Source organism: Tubulanus polymorphus, chromosome 3, assembly GCF_964204645.1.
Source record: "Tubulanus polymorphus chromosome 3, tnTubPoly1.2, whole genome shotgun sequence".
Classification (NCBI taxonomy): domain Eukaryota; kingdom Metazoa; phylum Nemertea; class Palaeonemertea; order Tubulaniformes; family Tubulanidae; genus Tubulanus; species Tubulanus polymorphus.
Genome location: NC_134027.1, coordinates 16,226,226 through 16,241,283, shown reverse-complemented (window position 1 = coordinate 16,241,283; position 15,058 = coordinate 16,226,226). Strand labels below are relative to the sequence as shown.

Below are 15,058 nucleotides of genomic sequence, written 5' to 3'. Positions count from 1 at the left end.
TTTAGAGTTATCTCTAGTTCTTTTGTAACATCAGTTATAACATCATTATTGAATTTCGTAATTGTAGATTGTTCTAATTTAATAAAAGTTGATTTTGTTATTATTTTATTGAGACTTTTATTAGAAGAAATCGTAAAATAATAGTCATCTTTAAAATTCCAATAATAATCACCATTTAAATATTTCAAATCTTTTACTAAATAATTCACACCTTTATTTGTTATATTGAATCCAGATCTTTCTAATATTGGTTTAAATTTACGAATAATTTCATTATATTTGTAATCTTTTTTTTGCAAATTCTGGTACTTCATTTTCAATATTTATCTTTGAACGTGTTTTATCAATATATTCAGGTGTAGTTAAATTAGAATTATATTCTGTTTTATTATCATTACTAAAACTTGTTTCATCATCATTATAATCATCATCAATATATCCTTCATTATTATTTCCCGTGCCTTGTATTTCGAAATCTCCTCCACCTTCTGCCATTAACATAATAAAAAAATTAAAATTTAAAATATAATATTCCTCCGATTACAATTCCTATACAAGTTAAAGCTAATTTAGCATTTTCATGGGATTTATTATCATCATTTAGTTTAATTATTTCATGTTGAATATTATCAGTTTTTATATCTTCTGATGTATTGTAATCTTTTATTTTAGAATCATTATTCAATTTAATATTCTTAGTTTTAGTTTCTGTTGATTGAATATGTTTTTTATTTTTTTCACCTTCCATTAATTTTGGAGCAGTAATAATCTTTTTATTTATATCATTCAATCCAAATGAATTATTTATTGTTGCAGTTTTAATTAGATTATTATAACCAATTATATTTCCCATCTTTAATACTAAATCATTAGAAATAATTAATAGATTAGGGCCTATGCAATAATTTAGTCTTACATGAGATTTATCTAAATAATTTTGATATCTTACAATGTTTTCTGGAATCGATCTATTTTTATCATTATGAATTGAATCTTCAAATAATACTTTAAATTGTTTCTGTATATCAAATGATGTATTAAAATTTCCAATTATTGGGGATCTTGTTTCAACTTGCGCGCCTAAAATACAAATTAAATAAGTTCTAATAGATTGATTTATTCTTTGTATTCCAGCTTTAGTAAAACCTTCACTTTTTTCTAAAATGAAATTAATACAACCATTATTGTTTTGTTGTTGTATATTATTATAATATTTTGGTAATTCATTCCAATTTAGTGTTCTTTTAATAACCATTGTTTTGCCTCATTTAAATTTTTGAAATTAATTGTATGCACATGAAATATATTTTCCATCTTAACATTAAAATAATTAGTTTCAGTAACATAAATATATAAATCAATTAATGAATTTAAAACTTCATTTCTATATGAAATATCTTTATTAATATCTATTGCTGGAATATTATATTTAATTGATTTATAATATTGGAAAGCTTTTGGAAAACTATCTACCATTTATATAATTAAAAAATTAATAATTTATTAATTCTTTTTATAATTTATCTTGTTCTTCAACTGTTATATGACCATTTAAACTTATTATATAATCTAGTGTATTTTTTAATTTATTAATTTCTTTTATATTAGTTTTAATTTTTTCTTTATTACTTTTTATATCTAATTTTGAACTTATACCGGTTAATACACTTGAACTTAATCCTAATACGCCAATTGATATAGCTAAAGGTGGGCTGAATATTGCTAGAAATGTTATTACAGAACTAATTGTAACCGAACCACTTTAATCAAATAATATATAATTTTACTTTTTAAATATTTTTTCTTTTTAATTTTTAATTCATTTTCAAATTCTAATATTTGTTTTTCTAAATATATTTTTAATTTTGTTTTATTTATTTATCATGAGGAATAATATCAATATTATCAACTTTATCATCCATTTATTTAGAAAAAAAATTACTAATTAGTAAATTTATATGCTACAAATATAACAATAACTGTTCCACCTAAAATCCATATTATTTCATATTTCTGTTGTTCTTTACTTGGGGTATAATAATCTGATAATTTAGGTTTGTATAGATGTAATTTTTCTTTATTGGTTACCGCGTAATATAAACTCAAATTAATTTGAGTTTAATGTGAAAATATAATTAATAATGTGTTAATACGAAAGATCATTTCTGCGAGCTTTGTCGAATGAAATTTAGTCCTGAAAATATAGAAGCTTGGGAGAATCATCAATTTCGTAAAATACATATAGATAAAATTTCTAATAAATTTGAAGCAGAATTCAATGAAAGAAAAAATAGTTTATTAGAAAAAATAAAATATGAGAAAACGTTACCAGATAATAAAGAAACAGTTGAAAAGTTAGAAAAACAATATAATTAATTAACAAGAAAAACATATTATTGTAAATATTGTAAATTGATTATTACAACAAGTAATTCAAATCTACATAATAGAACAATAAAACATAAAGAAAACGTAAGAAAATACCAAGAGCTTAACGATGATCTATTACTAAGAAATGATAGACAAAAATGCCCAAAATGTATTTATGAGTACTTAAGACAAGAAGGTGATATTTTGTAATGAATGTGGATGGCAAAAGAATTTATGGGGTGATGAAAAAACTAGAAATATTCTTATAGAACCAAAATTAAATTATCTAGATGAAATATTTAAGATATTTTCTATGGAAGATCATACACCAGAATATAAGCAATGGCTTGAAAAAATGAAAATAATAGAAAATAAAAATGGTGAAATAACTAAAAAAGATATAATAAAAACAATTATTCCATCAACATTTAACACACAAGAAAAGAAAATGTATTTATATTTATTATTTAACGATTATTATAAAAAACCTAAATTAACAGAAAAAGATATGGAAAATATAAAAGAAACATTCAAACAAATATTAAGATATTATGTGGATAATAGAATAACAGATTCAATTAATTATGAATTCTTTTTAAATAAGATTGTAAATTATTTAAACATCGATATTATAATTCCATTTGATGAATTAACGAACAAAAAGAAACAAAGAGAGCTAGATGAAATGTGGTACAAGATAGAACTTTATTTAAATGAGAAAAATGAAATGGAAGAACCTAAACAAATTATACAAGAACAATTAAATGAAAAAGAAGAAACCAATAGTGATTTCGAGTTTGATGATATTGATCCATTTTAATAACCATAAGGTAATGTTTTTATACCATCATCTAAAATATGCCTTTTATCATCAAATGGATTCAAACTAGTTTTTTCAACTTCATTAATTTACATCTCGTGATCTTCTGATCTTAAACAATTCATTTTGTGTTTCATTACAATTGAGTTATATAAACACTTTATATAATCTTGAAATTCTATATGTTTATTAACCACATGTTTTGTTATTCCTTTTAACTTTTTAGCTTCATGATCTTTTGTTCTGTAACTATACATTTTACTTCTTATCCCAACAAATTCAATCATTTCATCACCCCCTAATTCATCTTTACATTTACCAGGAATCTTTTTATTATCATTGCTAAATAGTTCATGATCTTTGGGATAATTGCTAAAATCAAAATAATGTTTTAATGTTTTTAAGTCTTTTGTTATGTCATTTGTCTTGATTTTTAGTATGTATGCATCCGTATTGACCGTTTTTAATGGAAATCCACAGTTAAATGTACCATCTTCAGTTGATAAATCATAAACATAATCTGTTGGGTTATATATTTCATATAAATCTTTAACTTCTTCTGTTAACTCATTTTCTACATTTAATCAATCCAATATTCATATTAAAACCTAATGAATTGCATAATATATTCAATCCTGATATAGCAACTTTTCCTTTTTGAGCTAAAGATATTATTTTGCGGTTTTGAAACTTTTTGAACCATCTGCAGGATAGAATCCAATGAAGAACCATTTTCTTAAAGTATCTTTAGCATTTAATACATAATCTGGAACTATCTTTTCTTTTGTTGAAGTATTACTGTTCACTATTGCATGAATATAGAATTCATCATTATATTTTATAGCAAAATCTTTAGGATTATTTACAAGTATTCTATAAACTGCTGATGATTTCATAACATCCATGATTCTAAATGTTTTATGTGAATAAACTTCTTCATAGAATTTCTTAATTCTTTCTAATAATTTCAAGTCTTGATTGCATAAATACCAACAATACTTATTACTCCAAACATAATTATACACACCTGCCGAACCATCACCCATGAAAAATCCTTTGATAAAATATTCTTTTTCTTCTAATGTTTCAGGTTCTATATTATAAATATTATCAATAATTTCGTCGAATGGCATATGATTCATTCTTGGGTAAAATCTTTTATGTAATAATTCATCTCCAATTTTTATATCAGTTGGTTTTATTTCATCGCCATTTCGTTTAATTAAACTATGATCTTCTGTAACATCTAAAAAACCCTAATTTAGTTCTAACTGTATAGATTTTCTTATTTGTTTTATGCCTAATAATATTCTTTAATTTTTTCCATCCATTTCTTGTCCAAACATCCATTAAACCATTTATTTGTATTAATTCTTTTTCACCATATGAAATATAACGTTCATTTTGCTTTGGAATTATTTCTGAAATTCTTCTAATTAATATTTGGTTATTGTATTTTAATAATATTGGGGTGTCAGCTGTAACATAATCAAAATATAAGATTTCTATATGTTTTTCCCCAAAAAGTGGTTGTAAAACATAATAATAAAAATCATACATTAATAATTTTGATACTTCTAAAACAGTTGAACCAATGAATATAGGTTTATTAAATTTCATTGACGTTCTTTTTAATTTTACTGCGGTTAGATAATCTTCAAATCTTTTATTTCCTAAATGTCTAGGGCTTGATTGTAAATGCCTCAATCGTTCAGAATTATTTACTAATTCTATATCATTTCTATTTCTAATATTTTCACATGTTTTTCCATAAAAACTATTGTTCATTAATTTAAAAATATCTTTTTCAAAATCTGTTTTAGATATTGTTCTCTGTTGAGTATTGAAATCTATATATTTTTCTAACCACTTCGATTGATTAAATTCAATATATCTATGTACTTTCTTTAATTTCATTCCTTGTTTTAGATAAAATTTTAACATTCTATAATGAACAATATAATTGTATTTATTATTTTGAGTAAGTATTAATTTTCTGTAAAAACATGATCTTTCGGTTTTATTTTCTACTGATATTCACTTAAATAACTATCATCTACGGTTAAATGTTCTGGGCAATAAGGTAGGTTTCTTGTTTTAAACTTTATATTTTCAGGATATTCTAAATCAACTACAAAGAAATAACCAATTGGTGCTTCATCTTTTAAACTCGCAATTGCGCTTTCCCAATCAGTTTTATTTTCAACTTCTGTTAATATAAAAATTTTATATGGTTGAGGTTGCATCATTGCCCAACCATATAAATTATTGGCATCAATATATAATAATTTATATTCATCATTTGCTTTAAAATATCTATCTCCCATAACACCACTAATTCCACCTCTAATTGATTTTTCAAATAATAGAACCATGTCTGGTTCTTTTAATAAATCTAATTCTACATTTGTGTATTTTAAACCACATTGCCAGGTTAAACCAGGACTAGAGTAGCAATAACAAGGATCAACATTAAAATGATTCAAATTAACTTCTCTAAATTTTTCAAATATGTCAGCCAATATCATGACATCTGATTTTAAATATAAATCAACTAATTCACCATGATTTTTCATCTTAAAATGGTTCCAAATATTTAATGTTCTATTAAACACTTCGTCTTTCACATACTCCTCTTTTAATTGATCATAAAATTGATCTTTTAATAATTCTGTTACATTAAAATCATTGTGTGTTTTATAAAATGAATAAGGAATTGCACCTTTATATCTCAATAATTTAAAATCTTGTTCATTTGGATAATAATATCGAGTTATAACAAAATCATTATCAACTAAACTTTTCGATAAATTATCTAATGAACTTGCTAGAAATCTATAGGAATCTAAAAATCTAATGCAACCAAATTGAAATGAAATATAATTTTCAGATGTTTTAGCTAATAGTTTAAAATCATATTTTCTTACATTTACGCCATTCATAGCATTATATTCTTCAATTTCTTGATTAATTGTACCCAATTTCCCTGATAATTGTTTTATAAATTGATGGGTATCATAGCCTGATAAATTATGAAATAATATTGGTACGAAATTAACTTTCTTAGCTCTTAAATTACAATCTTCATGAGCAGCTCCACGATATTTTGAATTTAAATGATTATGATCTCTAACTTTTTTATGAAATGAATAAAAACGTTTTTCACAATAACAACAATGAGTTGCATAATTAAGATCAATTTCATCTTCTTTTGTCATAACTATTCTTTTATTTTTGTTTAATAATTTTGCAAAATCACTTTCTAATTCAATCATTTTGTCACAAAAACCATTAACTACATCTTCACCTCTAAAAGAAATATATTGACTTTCATATAATTCGGGATAATTTGATTTGATGTAAATTCCATAAGCAGCAGCTCTTTGATGAACTTTTCTAATTGTATTTATAATTGGCGGGTCTTGTGTTGTTTCTTCATTTAATTCATTTCCTTTATCCATTGATTTTAATAATTGCTTTTTTTTATATATTTCTTTTCTATCTTGATCGGTTAATTCTTTATTCAACGATTCAAAATCCCCATAAAATTACAAATGGAACAATATTCTTAAATTTATGATTAGTAAATTTCAATTTATAATCTTTTTCTGTTGGCATTATTAATTCACAAAAATCTTTATTATCACATAATTCTTTATGTTTTAATAATGTATTCTCAGTCATAAATTTAGATAAACATTTTCTACATAGATAAATTTTATGATGATGATCACTTTCTGTTCTGAAGAATAAATCAATTTGTTTTAACCACATATAATGTTCATTTTCATCTTTTTTGTGATATAACAAATCTATAGCATTTTCATCATCATAATATTCTGTTAAATATAAAGCTTCCAATGTGTAATCTTTAATATTTTCACCTTTTGTCTTTGGTAATTGATTTAATTCGAATACATTTATTTTTAAATTATTAACTTTTTCTATTTTAGGAATCATTTTTATAGTTACTGGATATTGATCAATTTTATATAATGTTTCATATTTCCGGTAATCTGTTATTCTACAAACATTTTCCTGTGTTGGATGTAAGCAACTAATAATTGACCATAAAAAACATTTATTATCTTCATTTTGAATATTTATTACTGCTTTTGTTGTAAATGGTAATTTAGTATAAGATGATGCTTTAATATCCTCCTTTTCTGTTGTAAAGTTTGAATCATTTTTTAAACATTTTATTACTTTTTGATGTTTTATTTCTTTTTGTATTATAAACATTTAAATCTAAAAATATAATTTCATTCAATGTTAAGCCAGAACCCTCAAAATATCTTTCTTCAATATGACGTTTAAATTCATTTAATATTTTTTCTAACTTTTGTTTTTCTAACTCTTTTATTTGTGTTTTTGAAATTATTTCTTCAGAGAGTGTTTGAATATTATAATCCATTTTATCTTCTGACTTTAAAAAACTTACTTTCCCAGAGATACTAATTTTTGGATATTCAACATCTGTTATCAAATCTAGTATTTTTTCTATTATTTCATTAAATTTACTATTATCTTCTATTGGTGTACCTTTAAAAAATCTAAATATAATAGCTGCAGGACCAATTTTACTGCGTAATGTTTCTAATATTTCAATTGTATCTTTTATTTCTAGTGAATCAATATAATTTCTAACATTTTCCATGTAAGGTTTATTTGAAATGGATTTAGTTTTTGAAGTTGGTTTTTTTACTTGTTGAGGTTTATCATCAAAATAATCTATTCCTAAAACATTATTTCTCAAATTTTGACGGTGTTTTTCTGTTTCGAGATGTCTATTATAATTCCTTTTTGTTATAGATTCATCACAAACTTCACATTTTATTTCATCCACATTCATATTTTCTAATCGTTCTTTTCTTTCATTGGAATTTTCTGGAGTTTCAAAATCTATAACATTTTTTATATGATTTGAAGATTTTTCATGTTTAGATTTATTAGATTTATCGATGTATTTTTTACAATATGGGCAATGATATTGATTTTTATTAACATTATTGTTTTCTGGCTGGTGTTCATTCTCCCCCATTTATAAGGAAAAAAAATTACTTGTGGTGATGAGTGGTGTCTGGTACTCTCGTACTCTGATCTGAAAGCCCACTTTCCCTATTACTATCATTTTATTCAATTTTACCAGAGTTGTTTATTGGAGGAAAATATCATTGTTAGGTACGCCGAGAACAACCATGTTGTATCATCAATCAGTTGACTGACATTGTAAAATTCGATTCGGCTATATTCTAATATAAGTTTTCACTTAAGGACGCCCTACCCGCCTGCTGCGCACTCATTAGGCGGTAGCACCCTCTTACGCACTCGGCAGAGATTCGCTTTGCAATGCGCGCCGGGAAAAAATACTTTTTATTATCTTTTCCATGCGTTAAACAACAGTAATTGAATTTACGCATTGTTTGTCGTAAATTGCAATATTGCGATGGTTATTTGCCGCTGCTGTAGTTAGTTTTTTGGAATTGAATCGAGCGGCCTCGGTAGCTCAGTGAGATAAGGCGTGATGCTGTTGAATCCACTATCAATGCTGAGTGACAAGTGGGTTCGAGTCCTCCTGGCTGCAAACAGTGTGCGGGCAACACTTCAAAGGCCGTACCGTCGTGAGGTTAAATGAACAATCCAATAGGAATAGTCTTGGGAAACCAAGATCCAAACGTACATAAAGAAAAACAAACAAAAACACAAACAATCATCAGCCGGCCTCAGTGACACCAACGCCGGCATCGCTCTCTGCGACGTTTTGCATGCGTACATGCATCAGAGCTAAGATCAGAGGGTCTTGCAATTGCATTCAGAAAAGTTGTTCTGTTTTTGTTTTCATTATTCAGTGGGGCCTAACAGTTCATGCGTAAAAATGGGTTTTTGTATCCAAATCTTGATTGATATAAATATCTTGGCTGGGACATGATGGAAAACATCAGAATAAACTAGTTTCGTCTTTTTAACAGAATCGCATTAATGAGGTTTAACTTGACAAATAGCCTCGTTTCAGGAATAAAATCGTACAAGACAAATAGACCTTTAAGTCTGTGGTCCTCCTAATCAACATCGTCATAGAAGATTTGCCGGCAGATGTAAAACATTATAACCACTTAATACCACAGTATAATCTACCAATGCTTCAAGGCCCATGGGCCTCTTGTTTATTTTCACTTTCACTCAACAGCAGCGTTACACACAGTAAAAAATCTGAACGAAATTTTAAAAGCCTTTATTATATTATATACAGGGAAAATTAGCATAAATCACTTTTACTAATCACTTGAATGATAAGAGTAAATACCTTACATCTGCAGACATCTCAGTCTGAGTCTCAATTGTCTGTCTGCAAAATTCCAAACATGATTTTCAGATTTGCAATGTTTAGATAATGGTGGAACATGAAATCGCATTTTATTTTAACTCGCACATGGAAATGATGTGTAGAAAATAATTGCTCTTTTAATCATGCATGTAATCAATACCTTTTGGGGCCATCGATATTAGTCTGGGTTGCCTGGTCCACGAATCGAGACTCAACCTTTCTGCTGCAATAATTTGAATGTAAAACACATTATTGTACGTGCCAACAAATAGATATTGTATTGTATTATAGTGTTGAAATTTTCAATCTATTCTTTTATGATTTAATTGGCGATAGAGATAATAAATACATTGTTTTTTAAATTACCTGTACCTTTTTTTGCAGCGTTTTTGTTTCAGGTACTGCTGACCTGCTTTAATAATGGTGTCAATGTGACCATCTGATTTTTGTAATCCTACACTCTCGAGAACCTGTAGAATACATGCACATAGATTAAATGTAAAAAACACTCCAAATATTATTTTGAAAAAAAAAAATTTTCAACTCAAAAAACTAAAGAGATGTGACATTTCAGACTTTTCTACATATATGACCATTGTCAAAGTGTTTGTTATAAGAATTCCCTCATATTCGCTCATATGTTGGTATCTCCGAATGTTATGTCCCCTTGAAAATTCCGATCTGAAACAAATCCAGTTTTTAACTTTTAAATTTGTTGTATTTCTTCAAATCATATTATGGATTGCATAGGTACACCGGCTAAAAATTTTCTATCACATGGGGAACTTCGAATGATTCCATTAATATGTGAAATGTCAAACCGCAGGACTACCTCAGACATGGCCACAGGTGTTAATGCACTTGTGTCTATTGTTTGGGTCTCTGACCTTGGGTATGCATTTGTTTGTATGACAGATTATCTTTGTGAAACGTTATTTTGCACCGTGCTTTTAAAAAGGCAGTCACATCATTCCAAATTGATATCCAGAAAAATTTACCATGCCCAAAAATGCCAACCCAATCAATCTACTACATGAGACAATTATATACTTTTTATTTTGGAATTTATTCTGGATTCCACCAAAACATCAAGTGTTTCATGTATTCCGCTGGTAAAGGGGATGATGAAGTAATCAGCATGATTGATGTTATGTTGAATAAAACTAGTTACGGGAACACTGGTAAGTTGATTTTTCAAATGTCATATTCTCTATAGAGTACTGTTTCAATTGATAGTAACCCGATATAAAGTACATTCATATCTTTTCCTTTAGGTGCTGACAACCTAATCATTTGGGCTGAAACTGCAGCGGGCAAAGTATTTTATGGTTAAGTAAAAGTAAAAGGTCGTATTCAATGTGTATATATATATATATATATATATATACCGGGTACAACAAGATGAATTTCACGACTTTCGTTCATGGCTAAGTCTTTTCCAATGGAAAAGCTGAAAATTCAGCAATACCAACAGTATTGGCAGACACAAAATGGATTAATTTTGGAACCAGGAAAGAGGCTTTGAATGGTCAGATCCAGGTAAATTAGTTAATTAACTGAGGTTTTTTTTTCTAGAAAAAAAATTCCACATGCTTCTAATCCAAAGTTGCTTCTCTTTTACAGACCGTGAATCACAGCAGTACGGCGTGTCGTCAGCTTCATACGATTTAACTAATACACCCATGAAGGTTGATTATCATAAAGAGGGATTGGATTTGGACGATCTACCCCTTCAAACAAAGCCTTTGTACAGTGAATACCCTCTACCTCTTAATAAGGCAAAAGTTGACTTTTTGAAAAAAATAGCAGAAAAACTGGGTTGAACCTCACGCCAAAGACTTTTACCTAAATTTAACCTCTAAGAAATAAACAGATATATAACAATATACACTATTCACAAACTCTTTCGTTTTCTCACTTGTGCTGCCTTTCTTCATTCCTATTCTTGTAAGGTTCATTTCATTTATTGTTGAACAAACTTTTTTCTAAAAGGGAGCGTTATCTTGTTATTATTCCACATAATGAATTATAAATATTTCAAGTAGTGAAATGAAATTAAGATTCCTTGTGCATTGAAATTTTGAAAATTGATACTCACCAATGTCGTCAATGGGCTATTTTTGAGCCTTTTACTAGCTTCTTAGCAGCCAAACACGCGGTACTCACATTTGTGTTTTGTCTCCGTACAAATCAATTGGTGTACTCATTAAATGAGAGGCCCGCTTGACAGGAGTACAGGGAGACGGGAATCTTTGAACATTCGTCTCCTCGAAACTGTTTGTTTCTTGGGCGTATCGCAATGATTGCCCCTTAAAGCTGGAGGAATGGCCATACTAGCAAAAATTCTGATTTTGGATTACAAAGTCAGGTCTCATTGCCAATAAAGTTTTGATATTTTTATTTTCTTCACCTACATTTTGATCAATTTTCAGAAAATATCCAGTTCGGACACCTCAACATTGTAGGGGATCCCCGTATGATACAATATTCAACGTTTATTTGTTCTAAAAATATATTATATGGCAGTTTCAAAAAGTCTATAAACTATGGTTTGTCACTCTCTGATGAGTATTTGTGCAGTCTCATCATCTGTCTGCAATTCAAGATGCCGTTTGAAACTGCTGGAATGAGGATAGAGCATTGAACAAAATCTAAACCTATTGGAAAATATTGCCACATTGATCAGGAAGAAAATGAGCTGGTAGGCCTAAAATGAGAATTTCGGAACTGTTTAATTGGCTTCCTGGATTTTTATGCTAAATACAAAGAATTGCCAATGTCAAATTTTGTGTCATGCTTTCCAGAGCCCTTATAGTTTTTTGGACATATTTAAACCAAAACTAACAACACGCAAGTGAAAACTTTTAAAATGAATACATGTATAATTGTACGTTCTTCTAGATACTAGAAAGGTAAACCGCTTTACCTGTGGCAAATTATTTGATCAATCAATTGTCATGCAATCTCTGTCTATCTTAGTGTCACCAGTCTGCATTCGTGGATGGATAAAGGTTTTGTCTAAAAAAATCAACAGGTTTTCAGGGACAGATTTAGGGGAGTGCGGTGCATGTGTTTCCTCCTAAAAGTGTCAGGATAAATTCTGGATCGACATTTTTAGTGCGTTATGTCTTAAAATATTTTTTGTTCTCATTCGAAAAACAGGATTTCCCACGTAAGATTCAGCGCTCTCAAATACTATTTTGACTGAAGAGAGAGGTATGGATATCAATGTGGGTGTGATTTGGGCTAGCTTTTTTCTCTATGGGTTTAAATATTAATATAGTGTTTAAAAAACTGGTTGTTTATTACTATTTCTAATTTTCAAAATCTGGTGTTGTTTGTGCTTGAAAGTGGATCGTTGTATTAAAGATCATTCAGGCCAGCTGTTTAATTTTGTCTCATTTTGTGTCCACACAAAAAGTTAATATGTTGTTTTAAAAACTTTGATTGTATAACAACTCTCTAATTGATCTCTGCTGGTTATGCCTGAAAGTGGATGGTTGTGTCATGACTTTAAGATGCATTTAGTGGGCTTCATTTTTGAAAATCTTCTTGGGGAGATCCCCAGGCCCCCTGTTGTCTTGGTATGGTGGAATATTGAATTATGTACAATTTATGTGTTTATTATATTGGTTCTGATGCATATTGTGAAACACTAGGTTGGGCGACATGTACGCTCAGAGGGCTCTGATCATACAAGTCATGGAATATTTAGCTCCTAGTTAAGAGCTATATATTTCTGATTATGTTAGCTGTGGATTGTTAGAAATGAGCATCTAGTTACATGAATATTCAAGGATTGTGTTGATTCAGTGGTGATGTGAAAAATCTTTTTAACTGAGAAAAATGAAAGTTCCTCTCGCTTCAGAAAGCTGATTTTGATATAGCTCATCGTATCGTATCAGGAAGTAAGCGCCCAATAGTTATCCTATGCCTCTTTCATGTTCACCGGGGGGATTGAATATTGAAATTTTGAGGTTTCTTTTGCATTTCAAACCACCCCCCAATTGGGCATTTGTCCCTGGTCCCTTAGTTTTATAGGATATGATTTCTGGTATCAAAAACTATGGTGACTACTTAATGAGACCATACAAAGCATTCTGAGAAAGAAAGCACTATTTGATCTATATTCAGATGCATGTAATTATTGCATTGTTAAGAGACCTCAGGCTATAGAACATGGTTAGAAGAAAATAATTTTTGTCTTTTTTCTTTTTCGCATTCATTTCATATTTTGCCCACAATCTTTGAATTTTCCTTACAATAAAATTTTTTAGATTATTCATAATTATTATTCATAATTATTCATAATTTTCTTTTTGACAGCACCATTATTGTTTATTATATGCCTTAATTGTTTAGCATTTGTTTATTACGGCTTTTTGTGTATTTGTTTGGTTTATAGAATATAATTAAGCAGAATGAAGAGCGTATCGAAGAATTGGAAGAAGCTTTAAGAGAAAGTGTACAGATAACAGCTGAACGTGAATTAGCAGTGGCTGAACATCAAAATCAATTAGAAGATCTGCAAGAAAAGGTAACAGTTCTCCAGCTGTGTCACCCATAAGCGTTTTTCTTACATATGAATTTTCTTGGAAAAACATAGCCATTATCCTTAACTGGTTGGATCGCACACATCAACTTTTGATATCACCCACCAGATGGGAAGAGAATTCCCTGCAGAAATTTTGTGATATCACCCTCTGTAGATGGGATGAGAATTCCGCAGATTTCTGTATACGAAAATATACAAGTATATATATAATTGATTGCAGGCATGTGACAACAGTAGTCATGTCTTCGGCACATTTAAAAAACAACAATCCAGGGGCTTGACATGTACTGCTTGAGATGCTGATTGTCAATGGAATGTGGAGGTGCCACATTAGAAATATGGAAAAGATATGGTGGTTGTTATGGATTCGTTATACGCAAGGAAAACACTTCTAATTTCTAATATTTTCTCTGGGCCAGACCCCATAATCCCCCTATAAATGCTTCGGGCCACGCAAATGCTGACATTCTGGTACTTAAGTCATCGAATACCACAGATTTTATGGCAATAGCATCTCATCCCTGCTCTCCCTTACAAAAAACATGTGTGATTCAAATGTGTAAAAATGGGACATTATCACACGTGTGATTTAAAAGATCACACGTGTGATACAGCCCTGAATGTGAATCACACATGTCATATAACACATTCATGTGTGATTTAAAACGCATGTGATCTGCAGTCATCCTCATTGTTCAGGCTCCACACGACTATTCACGAAGTGGTATAAATACACATTCATAATGGTCAAAATTTGACCACTTCTTTCTCTGGACATGATGTTTTATCCAAACTTCACAATTTCCTAAAAACTCATTGCCTGAAAGGAGATCCACATAATGGCAAAACGAAATGTAGTTTCAAAATTACCAAGCAAATGTAATAACTCACTTGTGTACATGTTAATGGGAATTTTATTTTCAAATATTTACAGATTTACTTCATCGATTTATACTGTTTCAGGTTTTGTCCAATCTTCTTTCTAATT

The 15,058-nt window shown here is 28.8% G+C and overlaps 1 protein-coding gene and 1 long non-coding RNA gene across 12 annotated transcripts in view; both read left to right on the top strand.

Annotated features, from left to right (window-relative positions):
• The window catches only part of LOC141901878 (ELKS/Rab6-interacting/CAST family member 1-like), a 237,058-nt gene that overhangs the window by 156,927 nt on the left and 65,073 nt on the right, over window positions 1-15,058 (top strand). For 10 of the 11 annotated variants that reach the window (XR_012618869.1, XR_012618870.1, XM_074789418.1 and 7 more), the window contains one exon: window positions 13,921-14,052. Coding sequence is in view for 9 of the 11 variants with exons in the window: in XM_074789418.1 (XP_074645519.1) it covers window positions 13,921-14,052 (132 nt within the window). In the remaining 2 variants the exon portion in view is untranslated. Of the gene's footprint in view, window positions 1-13,920; window positions 14,053-14,290; window positions 14,593-15,058 lie in introns of those variants that run through there. The other variant, XM_074789422.1, reaches the window with a different exon arrangement.
• LOC141901880 (uncharacterized) lies at window positions 9,600-11,839 on the top strand. The gene is made up of 3 exons (XR_012618872.1): window positions 9,600-10,696; window positions 10,790-11,054; window positions 11,139-11,839. It is a non-coding gene; the product is annotated as an uncharacterized LOC141901880 (long non-coding RNA).